At 39.3% G+C, this 13,632-nt stretch overlaps 1 protein-coding gene across 5 annotated transcripts in view; it reads right to left on the bottom strand.

Annotated features, from left to right (window-relative positions):
• The window catches only part of GRIP1 (glutamate receptor interacting protein 1), a 211,918-nt gene extending 205,829 nt beyond the window's left edge, over positions 1–6,089 (bottom strand). For all 5 annotated transcript variants that reach the window (XM_058804736.1, XM_058804740.1, XM_058804741.1 and 2 more), the window contains exon 1: positions 5,957–6,089. In XM_058804736.1, coding sequence (XP_058660719.1) covers positions 5,957–6,089 — 133 coding nt within the window. The remainder of the gene's footprint in view (positions 1–5,956) is intronic.
• Positions 6,090–13,632: the final 7,543 nt, after the last annotated feature.

Here is a 13,632-nt window from a genome sequence, read left to right as displayed (position 1 = left end):
TCCAGTCCTGCAGGGAACCCCACAGCCTCAGGTCTAGGTGCCACACTAACAGACTGTGAAGCTGGGTATCACACTACTGCAGCATAAGGAACAACACCCATTTATTATATCTTAATTATATAAACAACAGAATGCAGCTAAAGCTACTATTCAAACAGACTAAACACCTACAAACACAAGTCTCATCCCCAGACTTACACGTTTTAACTAATATAAACCACAAAAGGGGTAAAATAAGATTTTAATATATGCATATCTCTTCTGGGCTTAGAAAACATAAATAACTTCATGGGAGGCTGAAGAGCTGCTAACAGTCTTCTTTTTTAACCTACTCCTACTCGTTTGCTTGTCTATAAAATGAGCATAGTATGTAATTCTTCTCCTCCACTTGGCCTCCACCAGAAAGAACACTTTTACCAGCAACCACAATGTACAAGATGGTAGATAAATGGGATCATCTCCAAAACACACACATACCTCATCAAAAATCAAGCAATTCTCTGCAAGAGGATGGATGTCATGAAATATAAAACTGCACTAGATGCAATGACCAATTGCTTTAAAAAAACCCAACAATTTTTCAGCAATTTTAACACCTATGTGTGTTAAAGAAGATGAAAAAGCAAGAGAAGCAGCATGTGGGTAGACCCTTATCTAATGACGCTGTGAATTTTATCCAAAATGGAAAATATTGCTGTTGTCACATGGGAAGTCTTAGCAGTGGAAGCAGAGACAACATCACTTGCTACCACTTTTGTTTCATTCAGAAAACCCTGAATGGGGAAGTTGACACCGCCTGCCCCAGCAATAAAGCTCAAACACAGCAGCTTCCTTTATCACCGAGGCTGGCTTGCAAACTGACACAGGGTGGTAGCCCTGTGATGACAGGGTCTGTCTGGACATGGGCATCACACCCATGATGAACCCAAGGCACTGGGGCTATCCAGATCTCAGGAAAAGAGTGGAAAACAGAAATACTTCTGTAAAACAGAAATACTCAAGACCTGAAGTCGATTAATGAAAATCTACAGATTCCAACAACCATATAACAGTTATTAAGATGAAGGAAATAGAAGTTTAAATAAAATTTAGTTATTTCTTTTAAATATTATTTTTATTGTGTTTTCAAAGCCTGCAATATCCTCTACTTGGGTTACCAAGCCTTTTTTTCTTGTAGGCTTCAACCAATACTTTAGTTTCTATGAAAGCTGAGATTTTACTGTACTGACATGACAAGATCTGTGGTAGGTGAAGAATCCCCCCACACATGCACATCCAGTTAACAGCAAACTAGCAACATACAATCATTGTAAAATAAAAAACAGTTGTCCTGCATTCCTCATCCTCAGGATCAATTAGCATCTCTACAGCTTGAGCAAGAGATACTCAATTACCTTGTCACCACGTGACTCATAAAATCATTAACTCTTCTGCAACCCCAATCAAATCTGTGAGATTGCTGCAAACAAGAACTATTTTTACCAATTTACAAAATGGAGAAAACCTTGACAAGAATGATGTTGCTACTGACCACATCATTAAGAAATCATTGGCATGTCACTCACATCCCTTGGTGTTTTGTCTTAACGTATTTAATACAGCTTAAAAACCACCTGCAGTATGAAATGCAAAGACATTTATTCCTAACATTTTGGCAGCTATGGTGTGGGAGTTTCTGCACCATAACATTGAGCTGTGTTGGAGAATAACGCCCAAGTGGAGTTTTTCTGCCGACACCATCCCAAAAAGCATATCATATATACAATTTTAATAATTTCCAGATTTCAGTCAACAAAGAGGACATTTTCAATTCTGAGTCATACAAAACCTTCAGTTATTCCTTTTTTACGTTATTTGCTAGGCTAGGAGTCAAATACCTTCCCTTCACTTTCCAGTGATGATAAAGGGAGGGAGAAGGGCAAATCAGTGGAAAGACCACCACATGTATTTAGAGAATGAATTTGAAGAGGTTGATGGTCCTAAACTGAGGAACCAGATGATTCGGAAATAATTAATAGATGGCATCAGAGAGGGAAATGATATATGACTTCACGGCAGACATAGACTATGACAGATTACTTTCTCTAACATATCAACACTCTTGCTACACAATATATACTAGGCCTTGACAAAGGATAGAACAAAGTTATTCCTTGGACCCTGGTGACTAAATGGAACATTTTAAGGTCAAGGCTAAAATCATAGGACCTTTCAGGTTAGTGGGTACTTACTAGCAGAATTCTTCAGAACATTGCTTTTTGTGATCATTACTTAATATTGTCATTGTAGCTACACAGAAAGTAAAATCTTTATGCCAACAGACTATGCCGTGAACCACATTGAGAAGAACATAATCATCAGAAGAAAGACCACTAAAGAGAAAAAAAAGATCTTTCAGGAGATGGATGACAGACACCAGAAGTACCATAAATAAGGCAAAATTTAACAAGATGCATTTACCCTCTATACCTGCATGTTTCATAAAACCTGTGAAGTTCCAAAATGAGTTGAAAGAAACCCAAATCCTTCCAAGTATTTTGAAAAATAGACTTAGTGCTGAAATTATTTTAGGGTGTGGGAAGAAGTGTTTATTTTGGTCAGAGGTGACCAAGTTGAGCTGGGTCCCAAAACCACACTCCCACTCAAGACTAGGCTGAAACTCAAAGGTCTTGGCACAACTATCTGATTTCAGCAATTGGATTTACGTAATTTCTGGGAGCATTCCAGCAAGTTCTGCTAAGCAGCATTCCTGATGGTTTGCAAACAGTCTCTGCAATAATATAAAAAGGGCCTTTTTCCACACAAAGCCATGTTATAAGGAACATGTTGAATGGCAGTGGTATAATGCTGCTCAAGATAAGTATGATGCTTTTTAAAGTGTTTTATAAAATAAGCACCAACTTGTCTGAGTAGGTTGGGTAGCAATTTCATCACCCATTATGTTCACACTGCAAAGCCTCAATGAAATGAGTATGATGCTTGCACTACTAATGTCAATATGTGCTTGCGTACCAAAATTGTTACTTTGATTTTTCTAGCATTACATAGCACAGACACTTCAGAAAGATAGGAGAGCTGGTGCTGCATGTCAAATAAGGTTATCCATGATTCCACTTGAAAACAAGTGGATGAAAAGTTCAAGAAAAAACACATCTGCCTCAGGAGCTGGGGTGTCTTTTTTTTACTCGAGGAACTTTAGGCAGCATTGCACATTCTCTTCATCCTGCTGTGTCCCAGTATCACAGTTAATATGGTCTTCCATGGCAAAGCTTTGGAGGAGTAAAGATGGTATACCAAACAGTGGGAGCAACAATATCCCAGCATCTGGGCACAGCTGGGCTGAGGACAAACTAAAGTCACCTTTTTCCTGTGATTCCCAGAGGCCTATTCTGTTTTTAACTTTGTTGTCTTTGTTTGATCCTGCGGTTATTATAATGCAGTTTCTGCATTTTTCCATTAATTCTGCCTCCCTGTGCAACACTCTAAGCCATATTACAAATGGGGGAAGCAGAGAGAGAGTAACAAGCTCATAAAGTGATTGTCTCAGACAATCTTCAAATGTACTGGCTAATTGGATATATAACTCATAAATTATAATAGAGAAGGGATGCCTAACAACATAGAGAAAGTAAATCTAAAAAAGCTTCATCTCAGTTGAATGAACAATAGGCATTTGAGTTGATTAGCTCTGATATTCTAAAAATTGTAACAATAAATGCAATCTTTCCAGCAAGCACACATTTCTTTTAAGCAAATGACTGCAGAAGGAACGGCTATTAAAAGCTCTGCAATTACTCTAAATTTGTACTGTAAACAGTGTAACACCACACCATAATTAAATTAAATATGAAACATTTCATTGTCCCAAACACATGAAATTTAATTGGACAAGTGCATTTGTAGTAGCACCAGCAGCCTCTTTTCAGATTTTGCACATTAAAGTAACTACCACACCTATCCAACCAAAACACTGACACACAAAGCACATGGAAAGACCAGACAAAAGCACTTGAGGAATTGTGCTTGAGATGGTATCTCTATAAAGACTGCATGGCTCAAATCTCCTGTGACTGCTTGGTTTAAGTAATTGTGAGAAGTAGCCAACTCCTTGTGCATCCAGCTCCATAGGGCTCTGTGCTATTTTGAGCTCAATTCAATCTGAGTACTTGAACACTGCTGAAAACATCACTTCAAAATGTGACACACATTTCATCCAGTCTGAAATACTTATGACCTCCACAAACTGATGCACTATTCTTCTGTTATCTAAGTAGAGTAAAAGGAAAAACCTATTAGATATTTGGCTCAATCTTAGTGCATACATTAAGTTAAGAGTTAATAATTCATTAATCATCAGTCAAGAAACCCTTATTACATTTGACAGTTTTTGGAGGGGCTTTGCTTTCCTCTTTAAAGGACCTTCAACAACAATCAGCTAGGGAAATATTTTGACATACGGCTTTGACACGTTCTTTTGATTTACATATTAAAGCAAGGAGAAGTGATGTACTTTCCCTAACATATATCACCTTCAAAATTCTCAATGCTAAACAGATTTAAAATTTTTAGTTCTTGTGTAGTAGATTTTGTGTAGCAGACTTCATGCCACAACGTTACCCATTATTACTGCATTGCCTCCCAAACAGGTCTTCTCCTTGCAAGAACTCCCTCTTAACAACACAGGTAGGTTGTACTGTTTAAAATTATCAGCACGATGAGTTTTCTTAAAAATTGAAAGCAAACAAATTTGTATCAAGTAGAAGCCCAGTAAACAATCAAGCACCCTACACTGATTGTCTTTAGGAGATAGGCAAGCATGGTGCACCGGGAGAAAGCCAATAAGAACAACTCTTGTTTCCTAGTTTTCCACAAGATAGCAGTTCTCTGGTGCTGTAAGGCACAATCACATTTATCATTCTATCTTAAAACAAATGTACGGTTCTTATGATTTATTTCAGCAATGTGGAAACAAAGGAAAAAAGATGCTGACAGTCACTCACATGGTACAGAACAACAAAAAAGTGCATCTAACTTCAGCAGCCCAACAAGACACAGTTTCACTGCAAAGGTCCCAAACCAGGGGCCAAAACAGCAGAAAAAGGCAATTTCTGCTCATGGCTGAATTATGCTCATACTGCCACCACATTGCCCTGACAGTGCCACACAAGACGCCAGGCAGAGGCTGTGTGTGGTTCCCTCCTTCCCATCCTCCCTGTGGGCACCTCTGGGCACATCCTCTTCTCCAGAAGACCACGGCAGACTGGCAGCTCTGATACCTGACAGGCACAGCAGACAAACTTTAAGAAGCTGCAGGGTCCAGCATACACTTTGCACAGGGATTTCTAAGCAGGTGGTTTATTTTGGTTTTGGCAGAGCTGCTGAGTGCCACCACGTGAGTGCCAGCAGAAAAAATCCCCACTTAATTCTCCAGCAGTGGTCCTGGACCTGCAGCGAGGAACCAGCCCACTCAATTTACTCACTACTGAAAAGACCAGGTCACAGCAGAGGCTTAGTAAACTGACTCTGCCTCAATAGCAAACATTATTCATCAACTTCAGCTTACAAATGAGTGCTCGCTGCCTCTGTAGTGCTTTAAAAATATCCACACAGCCTTCTAAAGACATTCTACAAGGGCTATTGCCACCCTATTCGCTCCTCAACAGTGTTTTAACAAAAGGTTTCCAGCAGTCAGACTGGATTAACTGCATCTGAAATCTCACCAGAGTCTGCAGACAGACCCTCTTTACTTTGAGAGCTTCTGTGCCACTTCAGATGCTTTGTATTGTTCATCGGCAGCAGAGCCAGCAAGAGCTCTCACAGGAACTGACTTTAATACATACACGAGGCTCAGGTTCTAGCAAGGGAGGAATATTGCTTGCATTTCTGGAGTTTAAACATCTTAAGAACACAACATTTATCACAGCCAAAGGAAAATGAGGTTATGCAAAATACTTACTTCGAAAATGTTCTGAGGCATAATAGTAAACATCCTCATAGCCCTCGTGGTAATCCTCCTCTGGCCGGTACTTTTTGCCTTTTCTTCTTCTCGATCTTCGTATCTGCTTGACAAAGCCCAAGAAGCGTTCCATCTCCTCCTCACTCACGGCCCCAGCCGGCAGCCCCCTTCGCCCTCTGCTTCACAAAGAGCTGTCCCAGCATGAATCAACCGCAGGCACCGGAGCAGAGCCGCGGCTCCCACCAGCCGCTCCGCTACCATTAAACAACCCCTCCCTTATCTCAGCTCTGACTAGGAAGCATATTGTTTTCCCTTTTTTTTAAAAAAAAGGGACACACACAGACACACTTTATCAAATCTACTGACTGGAATATTTCAACCTGAAAATAAATAAAGGAGGAAAGCATTGAAGCAAAAGGAGAATTTCAGGATCTCAAGCTATTATTAAGCAGCAGAGGGCAAAGTTGAAGAGACCTGCTTGTCAGCAAGGGGAAGCCCAGCACTGAGAGCTCCCTATCCTGTGTCTCCATCATTTGAAGAGGGGCTGGGAGGCGGGGATAGATGTTAGTCAATGGACTGAACCATATCTCACAGCAAAACAGGTTTCCATTTGCCAGTTAAATGCTGCCCTTCAATCTACCCGGGCAAAGGCTCAGGAGCACGTTTGATTTCATTTGCTGTAAGAATAGGAAACACGCCAATCCATTTCTGGCATCTCATACACTGGATGAATAAAGAGCAAAGTGGTTTAATCCATACACACAGCCCACTCACTGGCAAGTGTGCGCCGAATGCGTTAATTGGAGCAGCAGGGAGAAAGCTCGGCAGCTGTTAAAAAATGACACATATACCCACTGGGCATTAGTGTATTCTAATCACTGCTAGATCTAAACATTAAAAGGCACTCCAGACAGGTCTCCTACAGAGCTGGCCAGGGTATATGGCAATAGGCAAACAAAGGAAGCGACATCACAAGCACACTGTGACAATATTCATTTCAAATCCCAGCAGAGTTCAAAAAACTTTAAAATTAAGGTGCAGCAGAATATCCTTTGCACAGGGTGAGAGAAGCAAAAAGCCTGAAAAGGCACTGGCTTTTTTCTCTTGCTGCGTGCCTGAAATCCACATGCATTCCCTAAGATAAGGCTGGAATTTCATCCGTGTTTCTGATGAAGTTTCCCTCCCGCACAAAAACAAAAGCAGTGACTGCTTGACTGCTAACACACTGACATCTGTCAGGGGCTTTTCATTGTCCTCAGGTTCCTAGTCCAGCACGACTTCTCCTGTCCGCTGGCACAAGTCAGGGATCAAGCAGTCACCTCAGTCAAACTATGTGCTGAACGTGGTCACTTGCATACAGGCTCCCAAGAGATACCATTTTGCACTTAAGAGCATAAGGAAGTCAGAAAGTCTTCCTGTAAAACAGATTTTACAGGTTCATCGTCTGGAAAAGGGAGAGCATGCAGAGCAGGGATTAGTTTCTGGTGATGCAGACATTTCAGTGAGTCATTCTGCAAAGAGTAAACCAGGGCAATGTTTTCAAAAGAAGAAAAGAAGAAGTAAAGCAAACACCAGGATTGTAACTTACCAATTCTGCTTCAAAAAAGAATGCAGAGATTAATCAGTATTAAGTTGGGATTTTCTAGTTTTGAAACACATGAAAGTTATAAGTAGAGGTCAACTAGACCTGACGCCTGGGGATCCTAAAACACACACACACACTGAAAGATGGAACTGGAATTCTTTTGGGCTTGTTCCAGCTTTCCAGGTATTTTAAAACAAAATTGTCACAAACCCACGCTCATTTTATCCGTAAAAGTTCAAAAATCCCTGGATGCTCCTGCCAAGCTCCCCACAGGAATACAGACTCATCCTCCTTGACCTCACCAGCCCTGCTTGCCCGCTGTGAAAATGCAGTCGTGTCGCTAGCTGATGAACACCCCCAGGGCACCACCAGAACTATTTTTAGTAAAACTTCTATAAGGAGGTTGTGCTTCATTACAAGTCTGGTTTTATCACACAGCTTTCAACTTTCAAATAGTAAAGACCTTAGAGGAGTATTACAGGCATATTACCAAAATTTAAAAAGCCAAAGAAACTTCACCTATGACTTTAGGAAGGGATCACTGTATGTTTTGAAGGCTTCAACTTGCACCTTTTCTGCACTCTGCCACCAAGCAGCAAAAACATTACTGTCACAAAACATGAAAACCAAAGATGTAGCCTACAGCAGAGGCAGGACTCTCTCTTTAGAGAAGGAAATGTTAGATTGTTGCCCCTGTTGAGGACTCTCCCTGAAGATGTGAGAAAGGTATTTGTAGGTGTCAGTAACAGTTGAGACAGAAGTCTTGCAGCCATCACTGCTCCATGAAGTTAAATTATTACATTCAATTAAAAATTACAAAGCTTTTTAAAAAGGAGAAAATGTAAAACTTTCGGGCTTTAAACTGTCTTCTAAATGAAAGCTGAAAACTGGAATAAGCAGACACACTTGGCTTTTACTAAGTAAATACAACCTTTTCCACTGCCTCTGTTGCTTAACATAGTGCAGCAGAAGCAGTTTCCCTAGTCCTCAGCAGACCCCAGGGAGACTTCAGGCCAATCCATAACAAGAAAAATACAACAAAGAAGCAGATATGGGAGCAGCCAAATGATCTGAAGTAGCATCACAAGCAGCAGGTGCAGGACATCAACTGCCTGACCACTGTCTAGAGAGAACCGATGTAAGACTGGGCAAATTTTCAGCTTTGGAAAGTACGTTATTACCTTGTGCAATGGACTTCTCTCTCGTGCTCATGAGGTGCATCACACAGCTATATGGCTGCTACAGTAAAGCAGAAAATAATGCACCAAACGGTATTACTGGCCAGTGCGCATGGTAATAGCTCCCACCCATGTTGTGCGTAAAGTATGAAGGGCTTGAGGGGGAGCACAAGCTCTCCTCAGATAAGAAGGGCAGGTTCAAGCTCGGCTGCACTTCACTCTCTCCCACCACCAACTACTCTCTACACAAACCAGGCTCCATCTCCTACGCTAAAGATGCAGAAGCAGGCCTGCAGTTTCTAACACACGAACTGACAATCCTGCCAGCATGTAAATCATACAGCCCTTTACATGAATGCAAACAGCAGACACATATAATTTCAGAATTTTTACATATTTAAAAAAAATATAGAGCAAACTAAGCTTTTGATTGGATTTTCTCTGACCTAAAATACTGTGGTATTTGGGGCAATTTAAAGAGAAGGAAATACCTTAACTGAGGACATTGTTGTTAGATATTAATACAAATTGAAGCATTAAGTGCTTTACTACACTAGTAAGATTTCTCAACAAAATTTTTGTTTCATATGCATTACATACCACTGCTACTGTTTGCTGAAAATGCTGGAGACATTCATTAGCTACTCCTCATGCCATACCTGTAAATATTTAATCATAGTCCTACTTTCAAAGGTATACACAGATAACTCAGTTTCATAAACACTGTAGGAAAAAAAATAAATAAACAGCTTAACTACTGCTTCCCCCATTGGTCAGGATTCACCCTTCTGCAGCTTCTTGCGGAGAAGAACTCATTTCCTAATGAACATGAACATGGTTCTTTGAACTTTCTGCTTGAAAAGAAATAAAAAAGCAGAAACTAATAGAGGCATACGGCAGTTTCAGAAAGGTATATTGAATGGACAGGACAAGCAGAGAAAGAAACAAATACTGTCTTTCAAATTTTTAAAATGCAAAACATCCGAGATGACAATGAGTTTCATCCTTAATGACAAAGAGAATAGGATAATTATGCCCCGAGGGCATAAAATTAGATGTTGGTTTATATTCTGAAGCTGTCTCTGAACTAGAATTTGGAGAATCAATTTTCTGGTGTTTTAAAGCCACAATAGAAAGTTGCAATGTAAATATGTCTGAAGCTCTTTGGCTCATCTTTTCTGCCTACTCCAATCACAGCAAGCATCCTATTACCATTTCCAAGGGGACTCCTCAGAAGAAGCAAGGATTGTCATATTGTCTCCGGCATGATTGGCATAACAAAAATTTTGCCAAGTGGCACCAATTAGGTAATATTTGCATACTCCATTCTGATAATTAATTTGTTTACATTAAGGAGAAGCTCCATCAAACTGGATCACTCTCATGTCAGTGACTCACTGGAAAAGACCTCACAGCAATAATAAAACATACATAAATAAGACAGTCCTTTTTGCAAAGTTGAGCTGAAGCATAAATGCTTTTGCAGCCATGGATAATTTTCTAGAAGACAGATGTCAGCGTTTAAGCATTAACTTGTCTTTATACCCTACCCAGAGCAAAGATTAGGTTTCTCATAATACAAAATATCTGCATGTAACATTTTATTTCCACAAAATTAGCTATATAGTTATCAAGGTAAACTTTTACAATTTTGTGAAAGTGACATATTTCTTTTCTACAGCACTTTTCCTAGTATTTGGGAAAAGCAGCACAAAAACATCTTGGTATCCAAGGATAAGCCACTACAGTAGTAAATATTTAACAAGTATTTCCATTTGAGTGGACTTGCAAACACGATGCTTTGAAACCAGAGCCTGTACATGAAGCAAGACTCTCTAATGTGTTGCATCATAAATACAGAATGGAACAGGCACCAAATATTAATAGTTTGGGGCAGTATTTTGCACTCTGTTAATCAGTATGTTTCATTGTTTAAAAGAAGAATAGTTTAAACAGATGAACCCTCTTACCCTCCTGTATCTCCCTCTGCTTCTCTGGGCAGCCCTACAAGTCTCCTGCTGGGGGAAGCAATGCCCCTCATTGGGAGGCAACTATGGAAGAGAGCACACGATGGCAGCTGCAGAGATCTACCTGCTCCAGGTTACTTTTGTGGAAAAACCCCACAGAATTATACATGGACAATACAAAAATTAAGATTAATATAAACAGCTCTTGGAGGCTGGCTGAATAGAGGAAACAGGTTTTTTCCCACCTCCCTCAAACCCCTAAGCATAAAGGTACAGCAAGCCTCAAAAGGAAGAAATAATCATTTCTTCTCTGTTTCTCCTTCAACTGAGGGATGTCTTTGATAACCTGCTGTCATTGTTTTTGAAGACCAACAATAACTAACAGAGGAACTATTCCCCTTATTTATCTTACAGTATCATCTTGTCTGACTTTCTAGTTTTTCAAGTGATGTTTGTTCACACATGACAATTGCTCATGTCAAGGCTGCAATTTTCCACTCTTTGCTCTAAATATCTTGGTACAAAATGTGAGTTTATCAATTTGAAAATTATAAAATGGCTGTAATCAACAATCCATTACACTCTACAAGAACACACGGCCCACATACACAGAAGCAGAGCTGTGTTCAAAGCCAATACTGTGTGTGAGCAGTAGCTAGCAGCAGCCCACCACCCCCTGGGGTACCACTGCCCCACCCAAAACCCCTCTGTCAAGCCAGACTCCAAACACAAGTTTTGTTCTCTTCCTAAAGACATCTGAAAAGAGCATCACATATGAAGGCATGAGACATATGAAATATTGCACTGCATATCTCTCCCATTTAACAGTTTATATACTGTCAAATGGGAGAGATATGCAGGATAACCCATGCACTATTTCTAGATGGTTGCTGCAGGAGAACTGAATGGTGATAAAATACTGCTGATCCATAGTGCTATTTTTAAGATCTGATACTTGCTATACACTGTTAAATTATCAGTTTGCTCTGATTTTAATGCATTACATTCAGTTTCACAAGTCATACATTCTTGTTATTAATTGCTCACACAGAATCATAGACCATTTTTGTCCTCTGCTCCTAAATTAATGCAAGACTTGAGAGTTGGAGTTCAGCTTTTGCATCACCTAGCTGTAAATTAACTACCAAATCTTTTCCCTCTTTTTTCCTTTTTTTTGCAAGTGAACACACACACATTCTCAGTACTTTGAAATAAATAAAGAACTTGAGTTCTTTATTGTATTTGATCATATATGTTATTTTGTATTAACATCCCCAGTAGTTTTGCTTTTTTGCAAAATTTTCTCACATAAAGGTGCTCACAGATGTGAATGCCAACACAAGGATGAGGATAACACAGAGCACAAAGGAGAGAGGAAGGGGCTACTTTCATTTAGAGGGAACTGCTTGTGTGTACAATAGAAGAACGCAGCCTCTCATACATGGAGAACACCGAGAAATCTTTGTGGCGCTGTTTTGAAAGGGTCACTTGTCAAGTTGAATTTCATGCAGAATGTATGCTTCAGGGGAAAAAACACTTTTTTTTCCCCTTCAACTCAGCTAAAGCCGTTTGCATACATTCTATATTTTTTTTCTCATCTTTCTAGCCTACTTGGCTTTAAGTAAGTGGCTAATTAGAAGATACAAATATGCATTAACAAATGCTAATTTTACCACCACCAAGGAAATACTGCTCAGGTAAAATTAAGTACAAAAAACCTTTGAATTTCCTTAATATTTTGTGACACCAATAATCATTCTTCAAGAAAAGCTAAGCAGAGAACTATTCCAACCATATGTAAAACCCCTTCAGGGTTAAAGCAGCAGACTGAAATTTTAAAATAGTAAAACTAGAACACAGTTCAGTTTAACTATTCAGACTAGGAAAGTCTGAATTAAAGGTGTTTTCATCTCTCTAAAGAAATGTAGCAAATGGCTAGAGGGAACACTACCAAGATTTCGCATCATGTGTCTATTTTATGCACAAAGGATATCTCAAATCAACTATGAAATACATATGAAGAAGGGGTTTAGAATATGGATATGGTTTTTACTCCTCTCTGAGTAAAAACAACATTATATTTCCCTGATTTTCGATTTTTCAACAACTGCACATTTCAACTCTGACAATAACTAAAATGCACATAGAGCACTGGAAAGATTGCATATTTAATTTATGAAATTACAGCTGGCCAGAACAAAAATACCTAGCTAATACATGAAATGAAGTTCTTAAAACAAAAGCATCAAAATATTTTCTTCGGCTGCAGACCACAGGAGCTATAGCGTGCCATCAAACAAGGTCGCAAAAGGTGGGATTTCACAGTTAATTGACATTGGAAGACCTCTTTGAATATGTTGTGTGAGATTTCAGTCACAGGAGAATCCACCATTCAACATCTCTTTACATGTAAGAGACTTTTTGCTGGGTTCAACTCTTCTATTAACAATATTTAGTTGAGAAGAGCAGTAAAAACCTTGTTGTGTTTCATTATTGAAAATATCTACCTGTTATATATTTTGCATTTCTCTGATGAGCCAATTATTGCAACAAGAAACTTCTGTGATTTGTTTAATAAAACTGCAAGAGCAGTTAGAAGTAGTAGAAGATGGGCAACAGGAAAGAAATCTGAAGGGAAAAATACAAAAACTCTGGAGGCAACAATAAAATTGAAATAATGGAGAAGCACCTGGGGGGGGGAAAAAAACCCACAGGCATAAAAGAAGTTGAGCTGTATCTTGAGCTCCATGTTTTATCACGGTCAAGATGTAGTAAATAAATAAAGATTTTGTTGCAGGTGAGCTCTGACAAGAAGAAAATTCTGTTTAACTGTCAAGAAAATACTACAGAGAAATTCCTCATTATGATCACATGAATTTACAATAAAAGACTATGTAAATATATATGCAAATTAAACCATCCATCTGGACTCCACTGCCCTAGAGG

Source organism: Ammospiza caudacuta, chromosome 5 (genome assembly GCF_027887145.1).
Source record: "Ammospiza caudacuta isolate bAmmCau1 chromosome 5, bAmmCau1.pri, whole genome shotgun sequence".
NCBI classification, from domain to species: Eukaryota; Metazoa; Chordata; class Aves; order Passeriformes; family Passerellidae; genus Ammospiza; species Ammospiza caudacuta.
The sequence above is the reverse complement of the archived record's forward strand: the minus strand, read 5'-3'. Positions and strand labels throughout refer to the sequence as shown.